General features: G+C 34.4%; 1 protein-coding gene across 2 annotated transcripts in view; it reads right to left on the bottom strand.

Moving 5' to 3' along the window:
- Positions 1-13,411: 13,411 nt before the first annotated feature.
- Positions 13,412-17,233, bottom strand: part of LOC111512138 (uncharacterized) — a 38,092-nt gene continuing 34,270 nt past the window's right edge. For both annotated transcript variants that reach the window (XM_074182438.1, XM_074182439.1), the window contains exon 4: positions 13,412-13,686. In XM_074182438.1, the coding sequence (XP_074038539.1) occupies positions 13,513-13,686 (174 nt within the window). In that variant the 3' untranslated portion in view covers positions 13,412-13,512. The remainder of the gene's footprint in view (positions 13,687-17,233) is intronic.

The raw sequence follows: 17,233 nt of genomic DNA, 5'->3' as shown, positions 1-17,233 counted from the left end.
TATAATGATTCAAAAAGTTGTAAAAGTTGTAATCGTCATAATATGCATGAGTACGCCACGTATATATATATATCTCTGTAGTTGTAATATATGTTGAAATATTTTTCTATCGGTCATTATAACTTACACTACTTAAAATAAAAAATATACATACATACATATACTCCAGCAACATCTACATCAATTGATATTTTATTCGATGAAAATATGACAGTTCCAACCAGTCAAAATAAATACTCACAAGTCTCGGTTCATTTCAGTATTGAAAAAAAATTTACTGCTGAAAATATATTGGTGAAACAATATTATGTAACGAACAGGAAAATTATGGGACCGAAATATTCGTCTATTAGTATTTTCGCAGTCAATGGTGGAATTGTTAAATTGGTGAAATTTTTACTATCGGCTCCAGTCCAGTCCAGTCCAGTATGCTTCACAGACAGTATTCAGAAGTAACTCCTTGAATAACTAATATCTACTGTCCCATAAAAGATATATAACTCTGGCTTTTTCATACTTTTTGTGACAACTTGTTCTTTTTCAGCAATTTGGTAATTCATCAAATGACCTTGTTTTAGTTTATACATCATTGTAAACCAACTGGCTTCGGGCATAGAATTGTGGTTTCGTATCAGCTTATCAGCATCAATTTTTGGACATGAGGATTGGTTATTATTTACCCATGACGACGGAACTATGGTGAACATATATACCTAAAAGTCAACTATCAACTGAAAATATAGGCCTGAATTATCAAATATCTGGTCAATTATTGAAGCTAATTAAAAGATATATTCTGACATCAACAACTTACCCGTCATTTCCACTAAACGCACGATAAATTAAATATCAACAATATTTAATCCGCGTTCATATAGGTTATGTCTAATATAACATGTATTTAGCATTAGACAACGAATATTTATCACAAAAAAGGTAATATGTGATGAATATAAGTAATTTGTATAATAAGAGTCACCAAAGTGTCATTTATTAGCGAAAATGTTGCCATCCAACTTATAAACAATCACAATAGTTGTGTACTGATAGCAGAGCCACAGCGGAGCAGAAAAACAAACAAATATTAATAGGGCCGTATTCTTAGTATTCTGTGTAAAAAAACCATCAAAATAACGGGATGCTTAGTTGTGTTTCGAAAAAATATTTCATATAGAAGTGAGTTGTTAGGGTTGGATGGGAGTTCAGTTCTAGCAGCTAAACCATACGAAGTGATTCACGGAATTTAATTCATTTGAGAGTATCTAGGTTTCCGATAATTTTGTGATTTGAGCGTATGCGTTCGCTTTCAAATTCAATTGTATAGGTTCGCTACCCGCTTTCTATAACTGATTCGTGACAGTGTTCGTATCTATAGGTATTCGTTAGTGTAAATGACTTTGATGTTGGGATGTCGACCAATTGACGTATGATTAATTTTTGTGGTAGGTTCGAATACTCTATTTGTAACGAATATTTTTTTATAATTTTTTGTTTAGTGAAAGAAGGGATAATGGTTGGTTTGGGTTAATTTGGTTTTGTTTCAGTTATTTCAGAAAATCCATCTATTAGAAAATATACGGTCGGAAATCTTAATAGTGGGTCTAGAACGGTTTGGTGTTGGGAGAAAACTCCAGTAATATGAGGTAACACTCTTGCAAAATACTTCCATATTTTTAATACATCGTAGCTTACGGCCAAAGATATATTGAAAACTCATTTTTATAAATTATAATTAATTGATACATTTTGTCAATAACTAATAATCATTTAGTGTATTAATTTATACTTTCTATTTGATAATTATTCCATTGTGTGGATACTGCAGTGGATTTTTCTGTTTGTATCCCGAATATATGAATAAAAATAAATAATAACTCAATGGCGGCCATTTCGAACATTTATTGGGGGGTATATAATAGTTTTCGATTCAGTTCAAGGTGCTTCAAACAGACGAAGAAATGACTTGGTGTTCTTTAAAAAAAACATTCTGGAAGCTTTTTGAGTCGCCATGTATATTGGAAATACTAAAAAAACACTTTGAATTATCCCACCTAACCTAGTGCTTCAATTTTTTCTTGCGAAAATCAGGAAAAGGTTATGATGATGGTCAAAACCCGTCGTTTAGCCTTTATAATCGATAAAAGAAACTTTTTAGCCAAAACATCAAAGACAGATAATATTTATCTTAACTTTATGTGAGAAATCTTTTATTCATACTAGCACTTTTGTAGAAACCTAAAGCTTTAAAAGTAGACCGACTCTGCCGCAATACCATCACCCCCAGAACTAAGTGGTTCTTAACAGTTTTATAGGGGTAACATAGTAGCTAAAATACGTTGAAATGCTTGCTACTGATACCCATTCATTTTATAGAACGACGCCATTTTAAATGATAGCGATCCGGGATACTGAAATTAGATGAGTTGAAAATATGAAATACCACTCATAAAGTAATATATACAGCTGAAAAGTACATAGATATTGAAGGGTTATATTATTCGTGACTTGAAAACTAATAAACTAATACGTCGACAGAGTGAACTTTTTCAATAATTTGTTTCCAAAATAATAATAAAGGAGTGACGTGCTTGAATTTTGCTAATGAAAGGCTATATATTGGCAAAAAAATTTCATTCGTAGTTAAAATATCAATCGTTGAAGCACAACCAATGTTTTAGCGGTTTTATAAGTGGAAAGTGAGATGATCAAAATGGATTCTACCTTTTAATTTGTTAGTTTTTAGTTGGTGACATATCTATTATATCTTCCTAGTGTCAAAAACAAAATTACTTCTTGCGCCTTCAAGAAAACATTCTGAACACTTTTTTATACCATCGTTATCGTTTAAAACTGCAATATATTTTGAAACACTTACTTGGAACTACTGAAATCTCTTATAAAATTTCAATTCAATTATTTCAAACGAAGCTTCACAAAATTTTTTAGTAACTGCCAAAATGTTTATTAAACCGTTCTTTAGTGTTTATGAGAGGCTTCACAAAATATTATTAAAGACTATAATGTGTTATAAAAAGTTGCCATTGTCCTACTTAAAGCTGTTTTATAAACACATTCAAAACGTTTCTGGTAGAAATACAGTTTTATAATTTGTTTTCCAGAAACGTTTTCGCAACTATTATAAAATATAAAATTGCTAGTTGGGCACTTCTTTTTGAGGAAACGGATGTATGAAGGTTGTTTCAAATTTGGATCTTCCAGTATCAGAAGCAGATGTTGCTCTATCTTCAGAGTGTAGACAATCATACATTCAGACGGTTCAGAATGTTTTCAACATTCACCAATCATGCGGTAAGAACTGTAAGTTCGTGGTCAGACAACCTAAATGAAAGCATAGTTCATGGTGTGTAAATGTCGGGGTTATTTCTAAGATTGAATCGAAAGTTTTAAGTAAACCACGTCAATACTTTACTCAAATTGTTTTTGGAGAATAAACTCCATATCGCTTCATAAACTATGGACTCCTTTCTGTTCAAAAATTGATTTTTCGATAACCAGCTACCACTCACTACTTTACGAACGGCAAACGTCATAAGTAAAAATGTGTGTGAGGTACGTATTAACGAAGTCTCTTCTCTCAACATACGATATATAACAGGGGTTGAATGGTACGCAGTGAAAATCGATCATCCGGCCATCTAGCTCCACATAGTCATCGAAGTAATGAATAGGACGAACCACTCACGCTAATCAATTAGCTACCGTTTTTCCATGAGTAGTAATTAGCTTAGAGGAGTTACTACACGTTTCTCTGGATTTGAATTGAATGAATGTTCATTCAAGAAATTGTGTTTTATTTATTTCCGTAGAATCTAACTCTTGGCAGAAAATAGGACTCCTGATTCGCTGGCCTTCGAACTTGTCTGGGCAAAGCAGGCCGCTGATCTTTTGTTTATTCACTGCAGGTATTTGGTGTTACTAGTGATCTTAAAATACTTCAAAATTACAAGGCCAGTATCTGAGATACCTTTCATATGATTCGAAAGCGCTGGTAAATATTGAGCTGGAATCACAAAAATAAAAAGTGATTGAAATTCAATTCTATTTGAGAATCTACCAATTGAATCATTCAGTCATTTACATAATATTCGATATTTTACCAGCTTTCATATTGAATCTCACTATCATCTATGAATTATATCTTTCAATGTAAATTTTGGAATTCGGACACCATCCTCTCTTGGATATTACGTTCTAGTCATATGAACAAATTCATCGATTTCACCGTTAGATAAGCACCTCATGATAATAGGCATAAAATGATTTTCATATATCAGCGCAGCATTTTTTTGCAGATACTGAACTGTCTGCTCATCGCATGTGGAATATTAATTTCCTATATTTCACAAAATAACAATGGGGCAGCTGCTGAATAGGAAATGAAACGATGCGTTAAAACTATTCCGACGGATTTTCCTCTCAAACATACTGCAGTAGCCATTTCCCAGAAATTAATGACTAGAAAACAATCATAATTGTTTCATTTGCTTTGATGAAATAATTTGATACGAAATATGATATAAACTAGTGTTTATCATTAATAAGAGGAGTTCATCATTTTGCATAGGAGATAATTCATTCTCCAAGAGCAATCGTTTGAAGATAGAAGAGCTTTGAAAATTTTATATAGTTGGATGGTTGATTAAAAGAGTCATCATTCTGTATGTTTGGATAATTATTTACGAATCTCTTCATGACAGTGACAGGTATTGCTGTAGGCGAAAAAAATATCTGAACTGAACTTTATGTTACCAATGGGGATGATTACGGGAAACTCATCCGGCAGAGTGCGCTGACTGTTTGTCACATTGGTCATTAGCTGTCAAAGTTTCCACCGTAATTTATTGATTTATTTGAAATTTTCTTATTCAAATTACTTGCAATTCAAGATGTATTCTACATGGCGTATCGCTCAGTTGAAGGAGGAGTTACAGAGGAGAGGTGCGACCCTAGGAGGGAAGAAAGCTGATCTAGTGGAAAGGTTCATAATTTTGCATATTTTAATAACTCTCTCGTTATAAAGACAGTTTTTTGCATCCAATTTGCTCCCAAGAAATATATTAATAAAAAAAAAAAACCACATATTTTGTGTTTTTTTCACTAATAATCAATAAACATTATTCTAACCTCAGAAACATACAAGTTTTAAGGTTCAATTTTGTTTTCAGATTAGAGAGATCAGATGATAGATATTTTAATTCCGAGAATATCCCTCAAGAGAGACCTAATAAAAAATAGATTTTTTGTTCATTAGAAATTCATCATTGGAAAATAATCTGAATAAAGTTGGTGTTTGTGTGGATTGGCTGATTAGGTGGCTTTTCTTATCAGGATTATCTTCCTCGGGGTGGAAAGTAACTTCTGAGGCAATTTCTTGTTGGAGGTCTAGATAATTTATATTTTAAAATCAAATGGAATATAGTGGTGATGGAGCAGTCAATATAAGAAATTTATTTATTGGATACTTACCATTGAGAGGAAGCTGGTTATCTTTATCTTCGAAAATTTCAGATGATTGACTACTAGCTGGCTTCAAATCACGTTTAGTATTCCTTCTTTCTAATCTCAACATCCGTGGACTGATAGAATTCGAAGTACAGCGAAATATGGAAGGTACCTACAGCTGATTTTTCAAAAAAATTTCTTTGGAGTGAAAATCCTATGAAATTTTATAAAATTAATATCGCATATAAGTAAGTAGAATGAATGCTACTTACCAGTTGTCTTTGAAGTAGTCACAGAATCAGAATCTTCGAAATGTTCACCAAATAACCTAGAATGATCAGTACATTTGAACTTCACTATCCTCAAAGATTTCTCCCATTTTCTTCCCATAACAGTATCGTCAGGAAACTTATAAACTCCCATTTCTTTGCACCCGACAGAAGCACAACGACCCATTTCTCTGAATAAAAACGAAAAATCACAAATGTTCCCATATAACCAATGTATCTTTTGATGACAAACACTAAGCGCCCTCTATGTACAACAAATTGACAGTTTGCATCTCCATTACGAGACATTTTTCTGAACAGTCTAATGAAAACGTTGTTAAGAAGTCATTAGACTTTCTCAAAAAAAGTTCAAAGACTGTATCAAACATAGATATATACGAAAATTAATGTTTCGAAATGAAATTTCGAAACATTCATCTCTCTAAACGTACCTACACAGTAGGTTCTGCTGTAAGCATGCCAGCAAACGACTAATCCCTCTTCTAATACCACTCTGGAAATTAAATTAATTATATTCAACAAACATTTATGCGAGATACCTCACAGATGTTAGTCTTGCTGATATTTCTCTTTCATCCAGCAGTTGACCATGCTGAAATTGATCGAGTAGATCACCAATAGACCGGTTATGTCTCGAAAATTACCTCTCATCAGTGCAACAAAGATCCGACTCAGACAGCAGTGTGTCTGGAACTCGGTTGACTTTAATGCTTTTCGATTGCTTGTATGAAAATTTCGTCTAAGAGAAAGATAGTCAAATAGTAACAGCTCCATTTCGTTAACAAAGGTAGAAGCGGAGCAAACACATCCCGTGTAAAGCTTGTCAAATTTAGGAAAAAACTTGAGAAATCTTTCTCTATCTCTTCTCTCTCTACATCTCACTCTGTCTTCCAACAAACGCAGATTCAGTGGGCGGGGCCACAACGGATTCCAGAAAGCTCTTCCTACATCTAACAAGCTGTACCAACACGCTAAGGCCCAACTCACACATAACGGACGTCTGGTAGAGACGAGGCGCTGACCTTTGTCCCTTCCGCGTCTCTCCCTTTGCCATCAAACGTGGCGTACAAGAAGGGGCACGCCAAAATACTTTCGAAAAACCTACTTTCATATGAATACTGAACAATACAAAAAACACTTTCTTCTATTCAGTATGTACTCCAAACTTTTTTTATGGATTCGAATCAGATATCATTCACAGGATTACTATACAATATAGGCGAAAGAGGTGACATTCCATCACAAGGAACACTATCATCCTCAATCGCGGATATCGATGTTTCGGAATGTTCCACTTGTCTTATTGCCTTTTCAGCATCAATCTGTTCAAGATCACGGAATAAAGAAGTAGAAAGCCAAAAATTAGTGTCTCATAAAAATATATACTTCTCAATTCAATATTTTACTTTTTTAGCGATAATGTTAATGTTGATGCCAATGTTCATTTATACTGCATGTTTCCACCCTCACTATACATGATCACAGAAGTCATAGAAATATGTGTAAATTATGTATCAGAAAAATACTTCGAGTTGAAGGTAAAGGATAAGTTTGATTTTTTTCAAATATCTTATGAGTAGAACAGGATACTCATTGTAGAGGGAGTGAGACGAGTTTGATTCATTTCTTTTCACTGCCTCACTCAGCGGATGGTTCAACAACACCCACATTCATTTGTTCGGATAAAAGTCTTCAAATGAGTTGCTAGAGGAATAGGGGAGAATGCTTTTGACAAGTTCAGGAAATCTTGCACCAAAACTTGACGATGAATGGAATAAATACATATTGAATGTTATATTTTTTCCAAATGAGGACCGATTTTCACTCTAATCAATATAAGGTTCAACCTAGATAAAATCATCAATAATAACGTGTTGAGAAATTGAAAACATCGTTGAAATATGAAAAATACCGTTTTTTGTCAAAATGTTTTCAGGTTTCTCTACCTCCCACCTCTCCACAATCTGAAAAAATATAAAAATTCTAAAGTTGATAAATTAATATTTTTATCCTTCCCTACATTCATTTGTTTTCTTATCTCTTTATATTCCAATGTTTGTGAAATATTTTATATTTTCTATATTCCGTATATTTTTCATATCTTATGTATTTTTATATTTTTGAAGATTATAGAAGGTGGAAAAATCAAAAATAAATTCAATAAATACTGATTTTTTTCACGAACAATTACCGTTCGATATAAGAAACATTCCGATATGGAAAAAACTATTTTCAATGCTGTTAACAGCCTCAACCAAGCTCTCAGATGTGAATTTTTCAAGACAAAACACAAGCACTACAAGCACAAGGTTGCCGTCCCCAAAAGCAAAGATTTGTCGATTCCTAAAAATTACAGACCGATAACATACTTGAACTCGTGTTATATGTTGTTTACGAGCATCTTATACACATGAATATTCACCGCAGTTGACCGAGGAGTCGAAGAAAGGAGTCGCTGGATGTAAAGAGAACTTTCTGATCGATAGATGTGTAACACAGGACTCGATACAATAAAAGCGTAACCTCTCTATGCCTGGATCATTACCGCAAAGCATTTGATACAACATCGCATGAGCTCATCTTGCATTTGCTCAGATGCCTTGCGGTACCCGAAAGAACAGTGGAATGTATTGAACAACTGATACCACTCTGGGAAACTCGCTTCACCATAACATCTGTTCAAGCCAAAGTCTAAATAGGGTGAGTCACTTTCAGGTGGGGTGTATTTCAGGGCGATTTCCTCAGTTCCCTTCTCTTCTGCATCCCACTATTGACATTATACATTGCGCTCAGAAATACTCGAGGTTATAAATGTGGCACCCGGGGAAACCGGTGAACAAGGGCACCCATTCGTTTTATATGGATGATCTTAAACCTTATGCCTCTGGAGACAAGAATCTTCATCAGTCCTTGAGGGTGGTGGAAGAGTACACGCTTGCTATCGGTAAAGACAAATGTGCAATGGTCCATCTCAAAAGAGGACGATGCGGGGTCTACAGATACGATGTGCAGCTCGTAGATGGAAGCATACTACACCATTTGGATGCTAGAGACACGTATACTTACCTCGGGGTGAAACAACGCCACTCACAAGAGGCAACAGCAGTGAAGTACTCTATCCGCGGCAAGTATTAGCAGAAACTTCTACAGATCTGGTCATCGGAACTGTCGGGGAAAAAAAGTTGCTGCAACAAATATGCTTGCCGTTCCAATCTTACTCTACTCGTTTGGAGTAGTGAAGTGGTTGTACGTCCCTCGACAACAATGAGGCCGTGGATTTTTGAGTTTGGAGTGTCTACATGACATAATGGTACTGAATGTAGCCTGTAAGTTCGTCAGCAATTCGGATCCCCCTCTCTGCATAGCCCGCGACAATGAGAGATCAGAAATTGGACCATTTCTCTTTAGGGCAGCTGCCCTAGCAGCTGATGAACTCGGTTTAGTTTTCGACACTAAACAAGTGATCACAACTCTGTTAGCGAGTTGGATCCCGTTCAGCAAAAAAGCTTGCCAGGATGGTGTCTTCAACACCTTAGTCTACCACAGTCGCGTGATGAGTATAGAGGTCTCGGCCTATATCCATCGACATAACGCGGCCCTGAGAGTATTATGTTACCATCTATGGCTTTCTTACAGTATTGACGAGACATCGGTGTTATCCTACGCAAGAGAAGTGCCAAATTCATTGGAACTATTCATTCCCCACCCTTAGGCTCATACAAGCTAATGAGCCTGATGTAGTCCTTCTCTACCACCAGAGCAAGACGATATTTGTCGTGGAGTTTTCAGCTCCTAGTGAGACGAATATCGTCAGAAAAGAGGAGGAGAAATGAATAAAATATCTAAATTTTTCTCTTCGAACTCCGCAGACTCTATCCAGATCACTCTGTCAAGATGGTTGCTCTGATTATTGGAGTTCTTGGTGGAATGATGCCCTCTCTACTTTCGAATCTTAAAATCATACCGGCTTGCCGCACTGAGGCAGAAATATTAGCCGAACAGATGCAGAAGGCTGTCATTCTTAGCTCACTGGACTTGTTCAGAGTACATGGTTCTCGGAACCAATGATCACTTACCCCACGGATCAGCCAATGACTCCTCACGGTGTGTGGAGTGGTCGTTGGTTGATAATGCTGGCGCGCCCTCCCGAATATATTGCGGCTTTGGGGGATAGGGCCTGACCAGCGCATACTACGGTAAAAAAAAACTCAAGAGCGGCTGGACCCATTTTATTATTTTATAATATACCATTTCCATTTATCAATTTTAAAATCCTTTATCTGCTCATTCAATGATTGTTAGGCGAAACAACGTTCGCCGTGTCCGCTTGTTCTTAATCTTTGTTAGAAATTCACATTTGCACACAAAATGTTGTTTGAATTTCATGATTAAAATTCGTGTTTTCGTGGCACATTCGAGACAATTTTTCCACTCAAGAAATCAACACTGTCATGTGTCATAAAATAAACACTCATTTTACGCATTTAATGCAGAAATTACTATTTTTCAACAGACATTTTCTGTGAATCAAGAATCTCAGCGATTTTCAAGAAAAAAAAAATGCTCAATTCCTCATAACTGGCCAAATATTCGTCGGATTTAGATATGACTGCAAAATGACCTTCCCAATAAGTTCTGCTGACTTTGAAAGTTTTGTAATGCTACCTAAAATGGGATGGAGATAGCATTCAAAAAATGTTTTTTTTTCATTTCTTCATATCCCGAGCAAGTTTTCCATGCATTCTAGCAATGTTACTATTATTCCAAATGAGAACTTTCGCCTACATCGAATCCTGATGTTAATTCATTCTACCTTTTGAATATCACGCTTGTGTTACACCCGCTTCTTCTGAGAGATACAAATAGAATATTCGTCTCATTAAACACATGATCCAGAATAGTTTCGAAATATTCTTATATATAATTTGGTCAATGTTCTTACAAGTTTCCTTAATTTTGTATACATTGTATTATCATGGGGTGACTCATCAGTGCGAGGAAGTCCGACAACGTCGTTGTTAGTCAAAATACGGAACAATTTCGAATGAAAATTGAAGCGCTGGTCAAAACTCGTATCTGTCAAAAAAAAAAACATGTCTTTTCGTCAACCAACTGTCGCCTTTCTACGAACGACAACCAACAAAATTTAAAACTTGTGCGAGTTAAGAATTAATGAGGTCTCACCTCCAAAAAGTTGTGAATGAAGTAGTTTTTTCTGAGGCAACCAAAATTTTCTGATTATAAATAAATCTGACATGGAATTTCGCACATTGTGTTATTTTGATTTGAAGTTAGTTAAAAACAGTATGACCTCGAAAACCACGATATGAGTGAGATTTTTGTTATAATCGGGAATTGGGAAAAACGACCATTATTTACATTACATAAGTTATGATTGTGAATTCGTAGACATTTGAATACTTGGAAATACATAACTTGATTATATGGGATGTTCCATTGAGGAAATCTGAGGTTTAGCGTTTCAAATATAACGAAATTGGTGGTGTCATAAGAAGATTCTGTATAAGTTTCAGTTCAATTAAATGATCAGCATCAATGTGTGTATATCTAACAAGGCAGAAGGAAATATGTTCCATACAAGTAGGAACAATTGGTATTCAGATGCAAATTCATGTAATTATATTCTGCCTGTTGGATACCTTTGGATACCTTCATTAATCGCTCTCTCGAAACTGGAGATCATCAAAAAAAAACATGGCACCTGAGGGTTTCATTCACAAGAAATGTGTCACTCTTCCGTTAGCGTCATTATTTGTGTAACTCTGGAAAACCCTTCACAGTATCTATTAAAATAAAATAAGGTATTCTTGAAGTCCATTTTTACTATTTCAATTTATTATTATTTACTTTTTTTAGAGCATATGATCCTATCCGAATATTTCAGTGAAATATGTATCGTGATGCAACATCGTGATTCTCATCAGATATCAGTAGCGTACTTTATGCAAAATTAAATGCATTGATGCATCATTGCACAGAAGGTCAGATTTTGTTAGGAAATAATCAACCTGTCCTACAAAAAACACGTTTGGGCTGGATTGTTTCCGGTCCATGTAATAAAGTTCAATTTTCAAATAAGATTTGTAATTTTAGTCAAATACGCGATATTCAATTTCAATTATCGCGTTTTTGGGAGTTAGAAGAATGTACAGATGAAAAAATGTGGTCAAAAGATGAGATGGCTTGTGAAAATCATTTTATAGACAATACATTGCGCAATGATGATGGCAGATTTGTAGTAAAATTGCCATTTGAAGACGACTTGGAAAAACTTGGCGATTCTTACGAACACGCAAAGTACCAATTTCATTCTTCAGAACGTAAATTTCAAAGGCAACCCAATTTGAGGGAAGAATACATAACATTCATGAAAGAATATGAACGTTTAGGACACATGACTAAAATGAAACAAGGTTATGCTAATATTTTCTCAAAACTCTGTTACTACATGCCTCATCATGCCGTGTTGAAGAAAGATAGCATTACCACAAAACTACGTGTTGTTTTTGATGCTTCTGCTCCAACAAGCAGTGGTTTTTCACTAAACAATATTCAGCTAGTAGGAACAACAATTCAGAATGATTTATTAGCAATATTATTTCGATTTAGACAGCATGCATATGTGGTAGCAGCTGACATTGAAAAAATGTAAATGCGCATTCGACTTTCGAAAAGTTGAACACAGTTCTTGTGCAGTTAGAGGCAGTATTAAACTCACGGCCCCTTTTTCCCATTTCCTCCGATCCTGAAGATTTGAATCATCTTACCTCGGCTCATTTTCTTGAGGGAAGACCCTTAACTACCATACCGGACCCGTACTTCAGAGACATTCCCATGAATCGAACGTCCAGATATCAACTTATCCAACAGTGTCATCAACATTTTTGGAACCGTTGGCAGAAAGAGTATATATCCGAACTCCAACAGAGAACTGCATGGAAATCGTCCCAGGGAGAATTGAAAATTGGTTGCTTGGTCTTGATGAAGGAAGATGAGACCTTCTTTGAGATGGAAGTTGGGACGCACTATTCATGTATATCCTGGAAAGGACGGTGTCAGTAGAGTCGCTACGATCAAAACATCAACTGGTGATATCAAGAGATCTTATGCAGAGTTATGTCCACTTCCAGATTCTGATTCCAGTTAGATGTTGGAAGAATACGTGGGGCCTTCCAAGGCGGGGGGCATGTTTGAGAATTTGAAGAAATCAACATTTATTTTGTTCCCTCTTTTAATTTTTTTTGTAACGCCAATGTTTATTGAAATAATTGAAAAACGTCACGTAATTGTCAAATAATTAAATTTGGAATTGTACAACATTCACGAAATAAAAACAGTTTTAGAAGCTATAAGCAGCCCAGTTTCTTAGTAGAACGTAAGCGGTTCAGAATTTAGTTTCAATAACGTAATTTGGTAGCAGAGCGTCGTTATCACAATAAAAAAAACATAACACACTTTTTATTTTGTTTTTTTGGAAACACCTCGTATGGAAGTATTTCTAGAATATTTATGCGTTTTTACCAAAACTATGATTTTAATTTGATTTTATTTTTCGTATTTTGGCCAAACAAAAGTGATGGACTTTTTCACGTCAATGGGTCAACTTGTATAAATAACTAATTGATGAATGACACAAATTGTGACTATATTTTGATATTACTGAACTTTATTATCACAATGAAAATAGAATGAAGAGAAATGTGGTTTGCAATGCCATCAGAAATCGATGTCCCAGTAATCATCCCACGAATCCTCTTTTGGTAGATGATACAATTTGAAGCTCCAAATCTACACAAGATATTAGTTTTCCTTGGTCGAATCCTTTGAATCTCATTTTCCAAAGAGCATCAGAGAAAGGGATGTACTTCAGGGAATCTGTCTTCATGGGACATTTAACCAGTTTATAGATCCCCTGAAAAAAATGTGACTCAATAAGTTAATGGAAATAATTTTTATTTGATTTGATATGTTAAAAAGCGTTGCCACGAAAACATGACTTCGTCGATTATCCAGCTAAACTAATTACTCATATATTATAAATAGAGCCATAAACACCGGTAGTTTTCCAGAAGCCTTTGAAACTTCGATAATCAAACCAATATTCAAATCCGGAAATGAAAATGGGGTAATTAATTTTCGTCTTTTATCGTTAATCAGCTATAGGTATTTATGATGCACTGTTTGGAACCTTTGGTGTAGTAATAAATATTACTGGAGTTTTTTCCCAACACCAAATCGCTATTTTTAACACCTCGACACGTGTTTCGATCACCAAGTGATCATCTTCAAAGAGGAAGATTAAAACTCTTTCTCTTCCTCTTTGAAGCTGATCACTTGGTGATCGAAACACGTGTCGTGGTGTTGAAAATAATGATTTGGTGTCGGGAAAAAACTCCAGTAATATTCTTTAGCTATAGGTATAGCTGAAATATTTGAGGGAATATTGAAAGTAAGAATAGACAAATATTTGAAAAAATATAAAATACTCTCTGAAAATCAATATGGATTTCGAGAGGCCAGTTCAACACAAGATGCAATAATTCACCTAATGAGGGAATTTTACGATTCGATGGATAATGGTAAACCATGTCTTTGTGTCTTTGTTGACCTGGCCAAAGCTTTTGATAAATTGATAAAGGTAATTGAAAACATCGGTTTCAGAGGGACATCGCTGAAATTATTTGAAAGCTATCTCTCTGATAGGAAACAGAACGTCAAAATGAATGAAACACTTGGTTCTTACTGTAGCATAGAATATGGAGTTCCCCAAGGAACGGTATTGGGGCCTCTCCTATTTGATATCTACTTGAATGATTTGTTTAGGGTCAATTCAGAAGGTACCATTATGATTTTTTGGAAAAATAAGTTTTTGGCTTTCTACTAGCCATAGTAGATCATGCAAAGAAGTAACTTTCAGACACGAACTGAAAGAAAGTCCTGCTGAAACAGCTACTTCCATATAAACATTGAATTACACGAAAGAAAAAAATTCTTTCGAAACATACTTCTATATGAACACTGAATTATACAGAAAATACTTTTCTCTACTCAGTTTGTATTTCAAACATTCGTTGTGGAATAAAAATCAAATATCATTCACATGAGTTCTACTTTTAATGGATGGTAATAAATTGCACTTACATGGAACACTGTCACCATCACTGGTATACACCGATGTTTCGCCTTAAGACATTAGCCCTAAGGCTCTTCAGTACCAAATTGGATAACATTATAGAAAATACACACACCCCTCATTGATGAACTACGATTTTTAATGTCACGGAATAAGCTTGATCTGCTTATGTCATCGATGACATCGTAATGACATTCATTCACCTACTTGATTTAATCCCAGCCAAGAGGAATCTTATTTGAATTGAAGGGGCTATATTTTTAGGAGTGATTAATTTTTGGGAAAGAAAGTTTTTGGCTTTCTACTACTCCATTTTGATACAAAAAAAGGTGATGAGGGAATCTTCCAAAGAAAGAAAGGAAGTAATCAATTTGAAAATAAGTAACTCTATACATGGATGTGTAGATCATGCAAAGAAGTAAATTTCAGACACAAACTGGAAGAAAGTCCTCTATAATGTTATCCAATTTGGTACTGAAGAGCCTTAGGACAAATGTCTTGAGGTGAAACATCGGTGCATATCAGTGATGGTGACAGTGTTCCATGTAAGTGCAATTTATTACCATCCATTAAAAGTAGAACTCATGTGAATGATATCTGATATTTATTTCACAACGAATGTTTGAAATACAAACTGAGTAGAGAAAAGTATCTTCTGTATAATTCAGTGTTCATATAGAAGTATTTGTTTCTAAAGATTGTTTTTCTTTCGTGTAATTCAATGTTTATATGAAAGTAGCTGTTTCAGGAGGACTTTCTTTCAGTTTATGTCTGAAAGTTACTTCTTTGCATGATCTACACATCCATGTATAGAGTTACTTATTTTCAAATTGATTACTTCCTTCCCTTCCCCTTTTTTTTTGTACCAAGATGGAGTAGTAGAAAGCCAAAAAATTTCTTTCCCAAAAATTAATCACTCCTGAAAATATAACCCCTTCAATTCAAATAAGATTCCTTTCGGCTGGGATTAAATCAAATAGGTGAATGAATGTCATTACGATGTCATCGATGACATAAGCAGATCAAGCTTACTCCGTGACATTAAAAATCGTAATTCATGAATGAAGTGTGTGTATTTTCTATAGTGTTATCCAATTTGGTACTGGAGAGCCTTAGGGCAAGTGTCTTAAGGCGAAACATCGGTGTATACCAGTGATGGTGGCAGTGTTCCATGTAAGTGCAATTTATTACCATCCATTAAAAGTAGAACTCATGTGAATAATATCTGATTTTCATTCCACATCTAATGTTGTGTGTTGTATTGTAAAGTATCATAAAATATATGAAACAAAATTATTGTCTGTGAATCACTTGCACAATACCAGATTCAAGCAAAAAGCCTCAAGGATTCCTAAAGTAAGCACATCTCGAAGTCAAAGATTTCTCACATATTTGTGCCCTATTGCCTATGCAGAAGTTCCATTAGAAATAAATTCCATTACAAGTGATAACAGATTTGAAAAAGAACTTAAATTATGGCTAACTAATACAACAATAGGTAAGATAAATGAAATATTGGAACGAAAAAATATTGAGTATTGATACAAAAAAGAATGTGAATATTCACAAGTATAAATGGAAATAATTTTACAATTCGTGATCTACACTAGCTTTATACGTATATATGAACTTTCATTCATATGTTTTAAAAAACTAATCAATATAGTTTATTGTATGATTTTCACTATATAGTATCGGCCAGTTCTATTCAATCATTTGTTTTAATTCACATCTGTCATTATTGTTCACTATATTCTGTACTGTTGCAATCTTTCTGAACAAGGACTCACCTTATAGAATGACAGCAACTCTACAAAAGTGCAGTCATCTAGGACCATACTAAGAACAGAACATTGAATGAAATATAAGACATACGACTTTCAATTACTCTACGTATATGCTGTATGAATGATGAGTTTCATGACCGATAGTTTAGTTTGTAATGTTGATTCATGTTCATGATATTTTTATTCATTTTCCAATTTCAACTGACATCATACACAAACCGTCTTAACTTAGTTTATTGTTTTAGTTTTTTTTGTCATACACAATCTCTATGAGCTTCAGTGGCTTGTCGTGTTTATTTCTGCATTTCTTCTTGTCTTTATGTATATATATATATATATTCAATTTTATGAAATAAACATTACTATTATTATTCATCATTATTCATCATTTATCATTTATTATTCTTCATTTATTATTTATAAATTGTCATTCATTATTCATCATATATTATTTATTATTTTTTATTTATTATTTAGTATTAATTATTTATAATTTATTATTTATCAATCATTGCCTATTATTCATCATTCACGATGAT

Source organism: Leptinotarsa decemlineata, unplaced genomic scaffold (genome assembly GCF_025532065.1).
Source record: "Leptinotarsa decemlineata unplaced genomic scaffold, Ldec_3_MD MMD2_tig00026328_RagTag_RagTag, whole genome shotgun sequence".
NCBI classification, from domain to species: Eukaryota; Metazoa; Arthropoda; class Insecta; order Coleoptera; family Chrysomelidae; genus Leptinotarsa; species Leptinotarsa decemlineata.
This window is presented reverse-complemented; position numbering and strand designations above follow the sequence as displayed.